Here is a 13,428-nt window from a genome sequence, read left to right as displayed (position 1 = left end):
TGTTGTTAAATCTGGCTGTAGGAAAATAGTAAACGGTGTCGTCTCAGTCGAAACAGCTGCAGAGTTACGACAACTATCCCTGCAGCTGGTTCTACTGAGACGACACCGCAGCGTTCCCTGCAGCGAGGCCGGGGGATCGCTCTCACACTCCATGTGGCGGGGTAGATAAACTCTCTGAGGCCATAACACTGACCTGGAAGGACACAGCTGAGTGAGACAGGAATGGAGCGTGCGGGCTCGTTGATTAATGTGGCGAATTCAAATGTTTTGGCATTTTAATAATGTAAATCCTTCCACTGTTCAGTGTAGTTGCATGTCAGCAATTCTTCAGTTACAGATAGTAATGGTGCCTTTTTACAGATCATAAATGTGGGCTGCAACGGTTGAGTACTTTTATATTTGGTTTTAACCTTACACTCTTTACTCCTCTGTGTATTATCTCCCTATAGTTTGGGATTGTAGCAGGCTAGTTTCTATCTCATATGAATATAATGGTGCAGACATGAACACAGTAAGAGGAAATACATTGTAAAATAGGAACACATTTAACTATGTTCAAAAACACTGTATCCGAATTCAAAATGGCAGAGCTATGCAGTTATAAAGGGTTAGGAACTAAACAGAAACGTGCAAAATATACAGAGAAATGTGCATTTACAGTATGGAATATGAGGATTGGCTCCCATTAAATCAAAGTGTTTATGGGAGGGGTTAGGAGTATATGTCAGTGGAGTCCTGGGTCTTATAGAAGTTTGAATGGTATGCTTTAGGCTAAAAAGATCAGTGTAGACTTTTACTAAAAAGGTCATGAAATCCCTGACTAATTTGTTGTGTTAAGGTTCCTCAGGGGTTTTGGGAATAAATGTCAAGCTCTCACTTATCTCTGTTAGATGGAGCGTATGGGCCATTGTGTTCTTATTCCTGCAACTTACTTGCACCATTACGTCTCATTTTGTTGTATGGCACCATTTTATTTCTTTATTTCCTTGATTTCAACAAATATCTGAAATTTGCTTTAAGTTGGTTCCTCAGGTGTTGTGGGGAATATATTTCAATCTCTCTCTTACCTCTGTTAGTTGGAGCGTATGGTCCATTGTGGCCGAGATGCCACTTCCCGATCATGGCGGTGTAATACCCCTCTTTCTGTAGGAGCTGTGGCAGAGTGACTTCAGAGAGAGGCAGGCCGGCCAATGAGCTCACAGCAAAATTATGAGTCACTCCGTTTCTCAGGCCGTAGCGTCCGGTCAGGATGGCAGCACGGGAAGGAGAGCAGGTGGAGGCCGGAGAATGGAAATCTGTCAATCTGGAAAAATATAGGAATATATGACTGGTCGTTTACTGAACATCATGCACACTGTCTTTTTACATTTAATTGTAAGCAAATGTTGTTCAGCCAGTGTTTAACCTTGTCCAAAGCATTAGAGAGACAAGATGAGATTATTTCAGTCTTTTTCCCGTGTACAAAGATGACTGCATCATCGGCTTACATTTGTACATTCAACTCGGGACATACATTAGGCAAGTCATAATATACAGTGAAAACAGTAATGGTCCAAGAATGGAACCTTGTGGAACCCCAACAGGGTTGACAAGGTAGGGGGATTTGGCACCGTTGACCAAAACACACTGTTTTCTGTTTGATAAGTAAGACTTTAACCAATGTATTGAATCTGCCGAAACATTGACATAAGTCAGCTTTGTAAGGAGCACTTGGTGGTCAACAGTGTCAAATGCCTTCCTGAGATCAAGGAAGACAGCACCTACATAAGGGCTCGTGTCCAAAATACATTTAACCTTTTCCACAAAGACACAGTTAGCTGTCTCAGTGGAGTGGTGAGCACGGAAACCAAATTGCATTGGGTGGAGTGGAGCGAAACCTTTGTCTAAATGTTTGGTGATTAGTTTTGACACCGATTTCTCAGCTATCTTAGGGTCCTTACACACCAAGCCGATTTTCGGCGTCGATAGATGTCGGGCGTCGATAGATGTCGGGCCGTCGATAGATGTCGGGCCGTCGATAAGCGTCATGTCGCCCTACTCAGATTGGTGTGTCTCGGTGTGTACTGCACCTTCATGTCTTTTCGGCCGTGCCGACACCTTCCACCGCCGATTCGACATTGAATCGGGAAGCTGTCGGCTAAAGGCCGTCGGCCAAAGAAATCATTCTGATTGGCTGTTCAGCTTAGCGAATCAGTGCATGAGAAGCGAAACAGAAGTGATTGACCCAAACAAACTATTAAGAAGGCAAATTTGAGATTTCATTTAACTCCAGCTCTCGACACAGGGTCGGGAAAGCCCCATGAGCTTCTCGCTGTAGAGTGAAAATGGAACGCACACGCTATTTGTTGTTTGTTTATATCACGCAGTCTGTTCTTCTTCTCTCGGTTATCACGCAGTCTGTCTTCCGGTTGTTGCCCCTTTTGAATGACGAATACACACTACAGATGCCTGCTGGTAAGGAGAGTTATTGCCACTCACGCATGCGCAGTCCGTACGTGCAACTTCTGAAGTCTTTGCGGTGTGTTCCAGTGCGAAACATGGCCAAGACGCAGGACACTTGAGGCGAGGTGAGGCGACGTTCCGTCGGGACGTGTTCTTTGGTGTTCTTTGGTGTCAGTTTGGTGTGTAAGGACCTTTAGAGACACAGGGGAGGATGCTGATTGGTCTGTAATTGGACATCATTGCCTTATCTCCAGATTTAAAAATCGGTGTCGCCGTGGCCACTTTCCAGGACAATGGAAATTCCCTCGTGCTGATAGATTGATTTACTAGCATACTAATTGGTTTTATTAGACCTTCAATATGTGTCTTTATAAAGTTGATGTCTAAATCATCTGCATNACTTCGGTCTGTCCTTTTTGGCGGAATTATGGTTGGCCCCAAATACCGTCAAATGTTCAGAAGAGGGTAAGCCGGAGACATTACGGGGAACGGGCCTGCAAACTCTCCGCGAATACCTGCGGTCCACGGACCGTGGCTGGGAGGCGGTACTACACAACCAAATGGACCCTGCTGTAGAGGCAGAGGCCGTGGAGGAAGAGCTTAGTGTCGAGAGGCCGCCAGTTTGCGACGAGCGACCGGACGCTCACGGCGACCGCGTCCGAGCTTGACGCGCGGGGCGCGAGCGAGCGAGAGCGAGGCGCAACTCCGCTTGAAAAGAGGCCGATCGATTGCCTCGCGCCGCAGCCGTGGGAGCGCCTCGCGCGACGCGAGCGACTGCGCGAGGCCGCGGCGCGCGAGACGAGCGCGCGACTTCGCGAGAGGACCGGGACAGGAGGGATAGGTCGCGGGCAACACGTTTCGCCAAGAGGACGTATCGACACGGGGCGACAAGCGACAAGGGCGGGCGCGCGCGAGAAGAGCGCGCCTGCACGAGCGCGCCCGAGAACGAAGATGATGTCGCTTCGAGTGCACCTCCGTTCACTAGCAGAAGGACTGGGGTGAGAGAGCGAGCGGACGGAGGACGCGAGGAAACGCGCGCGGCGAGAGGCGAGCGAGCGCGCGCTGAGAGGGACGGGGTGGTGTCTGCCGACAGCGCGCGGAGAAGATGGCAGCGGCGACCGCTGTGCGACGTATCGGTGCATTCCCGGGATGCTGTCTGAGAGTACGGGTCGAGGGTCGTCACAGGGCATCGCCAGCGTGTTACCGTCGCTGCCGTCAGCCGCGAGGCTGTAGAAGGAGAGCCGGCGGGCAAAGGGGGGGCGTGTCGTCGCTTTGGTTGCCCTTGGCGGATGTAGGAGTTGTCGTAGCCTGATTGAAGTGATTCACCGGACTCCGTATGTTCGGATGGACTAGTTCTCCGTCTGGCGCTGGGATAACAGCCTGCGAACTACTCCCTTACAAGATGGGTCGAAGCCGCGCGGACTGCTCAGTAGTGTGTCCGGGGGGGGGGCGGCGGGGATGTGTGTCTGGTGCCCGGCCTTGAAAGGTCAGGCTCTCGCGAAATGTGCTGACTGACACGGCTTTTGTGCGCCGAGGGAAAGGCGGTGTGTTCTTGCTACGGCGAGCCATCTTTGCCGAAGGTGCGGCTGTGACCGGAGTTGTCGAACGTATCGGCTCGCCGTTTGTGTTCTCTGAGCCGCTGCGGGTAGCAGGGGAACACGACTACCGCATGCGCCAGACGCTGGGGGGTTTCTAAGGTGAAGACGAGGACGGGAGGAGTGGACGAATCCTTGCCTCTACGCGGTGGCCGCGCCGGCTCCTACTTTACTACCCGAACGGCGGGCTGGAGGACCACGCTGGGGTGCGCAAGCGTGTAGTACGCGGTCGCTGGCGGAGTCGCGCTGGCGCACGCGGCAGACGGAGTGCTGAGGGAACGTTCCGGCGGTCGGTGCTCACGCGGCCCGGGCTCCGTGCGTTCTCCTTGAGTGCGTGCAGCGTGAAGATGGCTCCGCCGTAAAGTGCACGGTTCGTTCAACCAGACCACAGTTAGTTTGGGGCGTCTCCGTTCTTCCCGCTCTACGCGGGTTACGACTAAAACAAGAAGGAAAGTCTTCTGCTGTTTTTCGGACCTTCTTGTTTTCCGTCCTCTGTCTTGGAGTTTGAATGTGCTGCTGTGATGTTGTTGAGGCTGTTGTAAACGAGCCGCTTGTTTTTTTTGTTGGTCCTGTGGTGTGATGCGGTTTTGGCTGAGTTTGTCTGGACGGCAGCGTCCAGAGTCTCAGGGGCCGTAATTTGTTGTGGCCGCTGGGGGGACCGAGGGTGACAGGGACAAGTAGCGCTTCACGCCTCTAGTAACGAACAAGTAAAACGGGAGTTACCCGTTGTAGTTCCTGCCGGAAACGTGTGGCTTTTGCCTCTTGTGTGTGCCGTCCGTTTACAGTGTTGAAGACTGGACCGTCCTAGGCAGATGTGTTGCATGACGCTAAGTGTGGTTTTCTTCAAACATGTCGTGATGTGTGAGGGGGGGGGGGGGGGGAGGTCTTTCTCCTTGTTCTACGAAGACGCTGACGAGTATCCGCTGCGCAGGTCCAGGGAGGAGAACCAGGAGGACCCTGCCACTGTATCGAGTGCCTCATCGATGCGAGGAAGGGGGTATGGGTCCTTCTTGGTCACTTTATTGAGCGGTTTGAAGTCTACGCAGAACCGAAAGTCCTCCTTCTTTTTCTTGGGAAACATGACTACTGGAGCTGCCCAGGGGCTGTTGGAGGGTTCGATGAGTCCAGCCCGTTGGATCGGGTCTGCCATATTGAAGAACTCCGGACGGCAACCCAAGAAGGACACTTGACACAGTGGCTTTTGGCAAAGCACAAAAAGAAAACTGGAGAGAGATGAGTTATTGTTATTACAACGTGACTTCACTATTATTTAATAACTCTTTTTATTGGGTTCTTTTATTTGGAGTTAAGTACATTGTCAGAATAAGTGAGAAATGGATTTAACTTCTGTTAGACAGCTATATACAATGCCATACATTGTTGCATACATTCACAGTCAATATTTATTCTAATCACTAGCCACTTTCAGGTTAAGATTTTACACGTAGTACACGTGAAAATTATTTTCACTTGTAATTATTACATTTACATATATTCAAATGTTTGTACAACTTGTATCCGTAAGTGATTTTATTAAAAAAATATATATGACACATTTTTACACTTATTTTGCAGTAAATGCTGTTAAAGTGTGCAAGAGGCTGCTGCTTCTCTCATCGAAAATAACCTGTTGATCCATTATGGCTGCTAGATTATGGACTGCTTGTCATCGAGTTTTTTGTATTGAGTGGCAACTTTTCTTTTATTTATTTATTTTCGAAACATCATATAGACAGGGATTTACAATATTTACTTTCGGTTATACCTTTCCAATCATATTCTTCTGGCAGGGCTGTGTCAGTTTTTTAGTGTAGAAAGAGCAGACATATATCTTCATCTCTTGAAATCCCAACATAAACAAGCCTGCAGTAAAACTACAAACAAACAACAAAGCTAAGTATGAAATGAAAATAAAGAAGGAAAGCCTGTTGATACAGACACAGAAAAGAAAAATAATCGCTGTATATCAAAGATATATCTATGATAGAATTTAGAAAAAAAATCGCACCTCTTACCTTTAATTATTTTTGCAAATGTTTCATAATTGATATAAATAAAAGAGACAATGAGTAATTGCTGGCTATATGTTTTTGTTTAGATGTGTTCAGGACATTCCTGGGCGTCAACCTCCTTAAAACCTATCGATCGTAAGCTGGCATCAAACAAGAGTCTCTGATCCTAGCATAAAACTGCGGAACACAAAGTATATAAAGCAAAAAAAGAAGAAGCTGGGGATGGTTCAAATGTGTTTACAAAACCGCAATGCACAAATTCTACCTACCGTGGTGCAGTGATGACATATTTTTGTTGGCCGACCCGGAAGGTAGCATCACAATGGCTTCCTTCACAAAAGGCAATAGGATTTTTTAATTGGATTCCTTAATATTTCACAATAAAACCTTAGTGGCAAACACATGTTTAAGATTCTTAAGCGGAAATGCAATCACCAGAAGTAAAAGCTAACGTTAGGATATAAACAAACTAAGATCACGTTCCCATCACATCAACACCGCTATGCTAAAGGTGGACTTGTGTTCCCCGTAATCACCTTTTCCCTTATTTCTGCACCAGTCTATTGTGCCGTTAATGTAAAGAAAAGAGACAGACAAGCCTGTAAAACTGTAGCCACTGAACCAATGAATTGACATGTTTTCCTTTGACACCAGTGACATGGCAACATTTCAATTTACGGTACTGCAGTGAATAATGTACAAGGACACATTGTGTTGTCTGTCATGAAAACCCACAACATCCCACTCTCTTCAAAAACATATTTTTATGACAAACAAGGTAAGCAAGCATACACATTTTTTCCCAGCATTACCAGGTTTCATTAACATCCAAGGCTAAATCATATTGTGACAAAGCCTTGAATGTCAAGTTCTTTAAAAATAAAGAATTCACCCCTCAACCTGTACCTTTTTCACAGGTAGGGAGACCTTTCTAAAACATTTTTTCCATTTATAGCCAGGATAAAGCTGTATCCAAATTGAATTAGTGTGTTAATGTTTCTTGATGCTGTGATTTTTCAAATGCATGCTTTAAATGTAGGAGTTTCATGCAGTATGTGTAACCTTTACCACTGACTGTCCCCTTGTTGTTCACAAGCTGTATGCAGCAGTGCTTCAACAGTATTTAGAGCCAAAAAACAAATTGAAAAATCATGTTACTTTTCATATGAACTCTACTCGCTCAGCAGATGACAGCTACGCATAATCTGTCACAGTGCGTATCCCTGGCGGAGTGATGGCAGAATCGCTAGAAAAGAGGTGTATTTTCTAACACAAATGAGCAATTTGTAAGGCCATTGTGTGCAGTGTGCATCATTGTACTTTCTAATTTCCCAGACTCAGAATCCATTGTGGAAAATGCAATTGTGTTGTCGAGTGTGGTTTCTTTTTTTGTTTTCAGTTTTTTTTGTGTCCGGCTTTTGAAACGAGTCTGACACACACATATTTTTTCAATTTATTTGTAACCTGTGTTTGTCTGTGTTCCCTTTCTCATACATCTAGGCCAAGTCAGGGCCCTTTCATGTGAGACTGTAGTAGTTTGACAAAGGCAGTGATGACAGTTAACAGTGGGGGTGTCGAGGGCCACTGTACCACTCTTCCAGAATGAAGTGAACGCAACACAATGTACTCTAAGCTTGTTTTAGCATAAAGATTTTGTATAACGGAAAACAGCTATAGCCTTACTGTGCCTATCCTTTTTCCAACCCATTTTAGATTCAACTACGCCTACATCGGTAGGATTTTGCGAAGCATCAGCGGCTAGTTTACCATGGAAACCTCACTCTCCGCTGCAAGGAGACTAATTCACCGGGGAGGAGTGGTCTGTAGCTCAGTATTCTCGTAGCCACGGGAAGTTCGGGATCGTTAAGACCTAGAGTTACTGGCTATTAGTCCACTTTTCATCTAATTCCCTATAGGCTAACCAGTGCTAGCTAGCAAACTTGCGAGCCCCTTAACGAGTAAAGTATAACAACCTAATGCGTCATACTTGTCACAGAGTAGTTAAGCTGCCAGAGGTCAGTCCTCCAAACTAGCAAAAAGTATTTAGGCTTTAGTGTAAAACCAAAACGTTATGTTTTTCTACACATTAAACATACGACAGCACGTGTTATTTAGCAGGATTTACAGGTGTACATTTTGTTACCCTAGAGCCATGGTAGCTGTTTGCATCTCTTTCAAGCAGGTGTGCTAGGCTAAGCTAACAGGAGCTGGCTGAAACTTCATATTTAGTGTACACATAATGCGAATGGTAATAATCTTCGCATCTAACGTTAAAGGGGACCTATCATGCAAAATGCACTTGTATACGTCTTTTATACATGAATATGTGTCCCCGGTGTTCCAGGGAACTCACCAAGTGTCAGAAAATACAATCCTCTCTCTTTTCCTCCATACCCAAATCTCTAAAAACAGGGCTGCAAAGGATTTGATACATGTGGATTCTGATTTGCACCTCTATGATGTCACAGAGGTGCACTCCGCCTGTATGGTCAACTCTCCACCTATCAGGGGAATGAGAGGTTGCCGTGGCATGGCAACAGCATAGCAACAGCATGGCAACAGCATAGTAACATGACGCTTGTGCCTCGCCCCCTCCTTTGCGGGGGGGGGGGGGGTCAGCTCCAGCTAATGCAAAGACAGAGCTGGAGTGAGGCAAAATGAGGCATGGCTAAAATGCATGATCTGTTTGGTATTTTGAAAAATAAAACTTATAAAAATACCTTATATAGGTATGGCCCTACAATATATTATTCAAATATAGCATGATAGGTCCCCTTTAAGGTTGTTGTTGGCCCGCGGTAAGAACAAATGTTTGCATCAGAGCGTGTTTACCGTACACAAAGTGCTTCAATTTCTCTGTGTGCACTGCTAAGATGCAGGGCCCATTATTCGGATTTAAGAATGGACCCGTGTTTAAAAAGTTTAAAATGAAGGCATATGTTAAAAATGCAAGGAGACCTGCCTGCCACCGCCATCTTTTCGGTGGGGGTGGAGATAAACACATTGATTTATAAACTTGTTGATAACACCTTTACATTTCCAAAACGTACAGTTCTAAAAGATGCAGTGTTAACAACACATTTCATATTGTACATTAAATAAAACATTTGTTTATCAAAAATCAATAAAAGTATAATTTTTCATGTGATCTTAAAATGTCGTATTCGTGGTGTAAGATTATTGCCAAACGTGCGTCTGTGCCAGATTTCAAGACTTGAGCAAATGTTCCTGAAGATAAATGACTGATCTACCTGCGCGTATATCTTGATAAACTGGTATAAGGTGGCCTAGAAAGGAGCGTCTGGTATATGCAAATAACTTTGGGCAAATAGTAAGTCATCATCACAGACAATTTCTGCCATGCCTTCACATGTTATAATCATCACTGTTTGCCTTCCCTCTAGAAACCAGAATAAATGATTTGGTCACAGTTGCCTAAAACCTTTTCCACTCCCTCACTTGTTGACTCTGCCTTCTATCCTGCATGTGTTGTATGCAATCATGTTCACTGTCTGTTTATAAATTCAATGTTACTCATGGTTAAAAAAACATATGCTAGCTCAAGTTAACCCCATGTAACCCTTTGCAGAGTTTGACCCAAAATGGCGGCGGGTTTCACTCTGTTCCTTCTGTCTGGGATGCTGATGTGTGGGCTGCTGCTCCACAAAGTGTCCCAGCATCGAGGCAGTAAGAAGCCCAACTTCATCGTCATACTGGCAGATGATATAGGCTGGGGGGACCTGGATGCTAACCAGCCGGATGAGAAGAGAAACAACACGCCTCACCTCAACCTGATGGCCGAGCAAGGACAGAGGTAGATAATTCAGGACAATATGTATACCTGGGGCCGTATTCACAAAGCATTTTTATCTTACCGCTAGGAGTGCTCCTAACTCGCGCTAAAACATTTTACGTAGGAGTTTTTTCTTAAAAGTTATTCACAAAGCCGCTGAGACCTACTCATACTAAGGATAAATCACTAAGAGTGAACTAAGAGTGACGCGCCGTTGCTATGGATTACGTCGATTCTCGTGCATGAGTTTAGAATCGGTCAGTACGGTGATTGGTTGTTCAGAGAAGGCGGTCTCGGTGAAACTCATCCGCAACATCCCACAAACGAGCCCACTAAATCACCGAAAAACAAGGAAATAGCCTAGGCTAGAAATGTATTCCTATCAAATAGTTATGGACAGTGCAGTTAGCAGAATACACGCATGATGACAAGTTTGTGCAGACCACGATAATGACGTTGTATATGCACGTTAAAGAGAGAGAGCAAACAATAAAAATACGTAAATTGCATTAAATCAAGGAGGCAATTAAAAGCACCCTGCAAACTATTATCCAATGAGCATATTTCCAGCACTTAAACACTTTCAATAACAGCCCATACCGCCGTTCAAGTCCCCCTATCATGATGAATGAAAACAATCTGCGTGTTGATGGAATGTACTTTCTTTCTATTGACGAACACGTCCTCATCTTTTGATGGCGCAATTATTTTTATGTGCGTCCCGTCAATAGCACCGACCGCACCGGGCATACCTGCAATTGCCATGAAGTTGGCTTTGATCCTGTGTAGTTGTTGATTTTCCAAAGGAAACCGGATAAACTGTTGGATGATATGTGGTCTAGAGAGCGCATTGATGGTTTGGTTTATGGCACAACACACACACACCACACACACAGCATGGCGAAACCAAGTCGACGTAAGAGAACGTAGTGAATATAGGAACAAACTCGGACATGGTGACCACCAGATCACGTTAAACAAAACGTACGGTTGTGTGCACAGCCTCACACAACACATGACAGACAGGACACACACACAGCAACACACACACACAACTCACATATATACACAACACACACACCACACACCACACACACACCACACACACACCACCACACACACACACACGACACACACACACACACACACACCACGACACACCCACCCACCACACACACACAACACACACACACCACAAGACTTTACGTGAAGTTCTAATAGTGAAAAGAGAACTAAAGGGGAAACTATAAACAAATCCATGTCACAATGAACGTCGATCTTAACTAACTAACAAAATTCCCATAAGACACAACTCTACCACGGTTTATAAAAATTATGTATAGATTATTAAAGATATTTGTAAAGAGAACACCAACAAGAAAGTGTATTGATTCTGATATCTTCACATTTTTTATCCGATTCAGCTATGGTTCCCTGTATGTACAGTCAGTTCAGTTAAAAATAAATATATGCGGGTTTTAGTGTTTAGTTACTTACCTCCCCCAGGAACCACATAAGAGATAGTAATCATTCCNTTCTCTTTTTGATTATAATACTGATGAACGTTCAAAACAAAGCACTTTGGCAACTTGCCTTTTTAAAAAGCTCAATAAGCACGGTAACTTTCATGATATAATTTTATATCATGAAAGTTACCGTGCTTATTGAGCTTTTTAAAAAGGCAAGTTGCCAAAGTGCTTTGTTTTGAACGTTCATCAGTATTATAATCAAAAAGAGAAATATCAACGTTGACTGGGAAGGGTGACTGACGAGCATAAGTTTTACTTTCCTTTTTTATTTCAATTCCGACTTTGGTCATGAAGAATATGTTTCTCTGTTGTCCACATTAATAAAATATAAAGCAACAGCATCAGAGCACGGTGCAGAGTCTCTAGATGAGTTTATAGTGGTCCGTCGTTCTTATTATACATCCATGTTGTAGTCCGCTGTATAGAAAACTGTAGTTTCCATAGTTTCCCCACAGCAGCAGACGCACATTTATGACGTCCGGTGGTGCATCATAAACACGTCGGATAGTGAAAGTGCAGTCGGATTCTCTAAAGTACCGCAGTCTCTTCTCCTAAATCCTTTTGAATTCTCCTATCCACTATCACTTAACCCCGTGACGTTTCACTCAGAGGTCAAGGGATAGACGATAGGGTTAGACGTTAGGAGCTGATTTTTGGATTATCCGGCCGCAACCCTGGTTTCCTTGCGTCTCTTGCAACCTGATCTCACCAGAATGCGTGACTCCAGCATGACTCCTTTAAAGGCCCAGATACACCGGCCCGAAATTGGCAGTAAATGGGAGTCAGGCCGAACATGAGCGTGGGCACGTCCTATTCGGAGTGGTGTGCGCCCGCCCGTCGGGTCTTTTCTGCCGCCCACCCTGACGCTTTTCTTCCCCCGATTCAACCATGTTGATCGGGCGTCCCGGAGAAACCACGGAGTAGGCAAAGGGATAACACCCCCTGATTGGCTGTTCCAGCTAGCGAATAGTGCATGAGAAGCATTAACGGAAGTGAGTGAGGTAACAAATTATTTAACCACAAGCGTGAGTCAAGGGCCTGTAGCCCAAAGTATCTCCCGTTCGTCCTGCTCCTGTTCGTTCATGTTTTCATGGACGAGAGTGAAAATGGAAAGAAAACTCTATTTGTTTGTTTTTTTGGTACCGGTTTATATCACTGAGTTGTTCTTCTTCTCTGTCTTCCGGTTGTTTCCCCCGGTTGTTGCCTCTTTTGAATGATGTAACCTACCTCGCCGCTTTGCTGGTAAGGAGGTTATTGCACCTACGCATGCGCAAGTTCATCGTGCTCGGCTTGGATTTGCGTGTGTTCCAGTGGCGCAAGTTGGTCATACGCAGGGAGTGCCGGGACGCAGCAGTCCGGTGGTCAGCGTTGGCGACTTCTCCAGGTGACTGGCCGGTGGTATCTGGGCCTTTACACAGTTGGTGGTGGAGTCCCGAACTTTGTTACTTACGTGTCGCACCGCCAAAACCCTATGTAAAGTGATGAGGCTCTTTGCGTGTGCCACACACCACCATTTTACAACGTCACAGTGACTTTTATTCTATAAAACGTTTTTAAAATCTATTTATAGCTTGTAGTAACTCAGGGAGGCTTCTTTTATTTTATTTGTATTCATATAATGTTATTTTCGTCAGAATGTAAATTACATTAGTACATTAGGGTTCAAAAAACAGTGCATTGGTGTAATACAATGGATTTTTATTAATTAGTTTCTTTTTTTTAAAAGGAAGGCAAGAGCTTGAGCTGTGTCAAATAAATTGTTCCCCTTTAGTTAACGTTATTTAAAGATAATGATCGGTAAACCCTTTTATTGTTAGAGCGTTCACCCCTTCCCCCTTGGTAACGGGAAGTTTCAACCCGGAGTAAAAAAAGATGTCTTATGTCCCGATTTATTTACCCAGTGTACCTGGGCCAACCTACTCCAAAAAAAACCCCAAGGGGCTTATCCCTTTGTTTATTTTAACACAAAAATTTGATTGGGTTTGAAATTGGGTGGTAGCAAAATGCTTTTGGTTTTCGGCCACCTTTTTTTTTTTCACGATTACCGGAGGAAGCAA

At 44.8% G+C, this 13,428-nt stretch overlaps 1 protein-coding gene across 1 annotated transcript in view; it reads right to left on the bottom strand.

The window, feature by feature from the left end:
* The window catches only part of LOC104947202 (arylsulfatase G), a 10,993-nt gene extending 6,982 nt beyond the window's left edge, over positions 1 to 4,011 (bottom strand). The window contains exons 1-3 of the mRNA XM_010773173.1: positions 3,842 to 4,011; positions 3,415 to 3,723; positions 1,068 to 1,303 (exon numbers count right to left, since the gene is read on the bottom strand). Of these exons, the coding sequence (XP_010771475.1) occupies positions 1,068 to 1,303; positions 3,415 to 3,723; positions 3,842 to 4,011 (715 nt within the window). The remainder of the gene's footprint in view (positions 1 to 1,067; positions 1,304 to 3,414; positions 3,724 to 3,841) is intronic.
* Between the last annotated feature and the right edge of the window lie 9,417 nt (positions 4,012 to 13,428).

This window comes from Notothenia coriiceps, unplaced genomic scaffold (assembly GCF_000735185.1).
Source record: "Notothenia coriiceps isolate Sejong01 unplaced genomic scaffold, NC01 NC01_scaffold00012145, whole genome shotgun sequence".
Classification (NCBI taxonomy): Eukaryota; Metazoa; Chordata; class Actinopteri; order Perciformes; family Nototheniidae; genus Notothenia; species Notothenia coriiceps.
The sequence above is the reverse complement of the archived record's forward strand: the minus strand, read 5'-3'. Positions and strand labels throughout refer to the sequence as shown.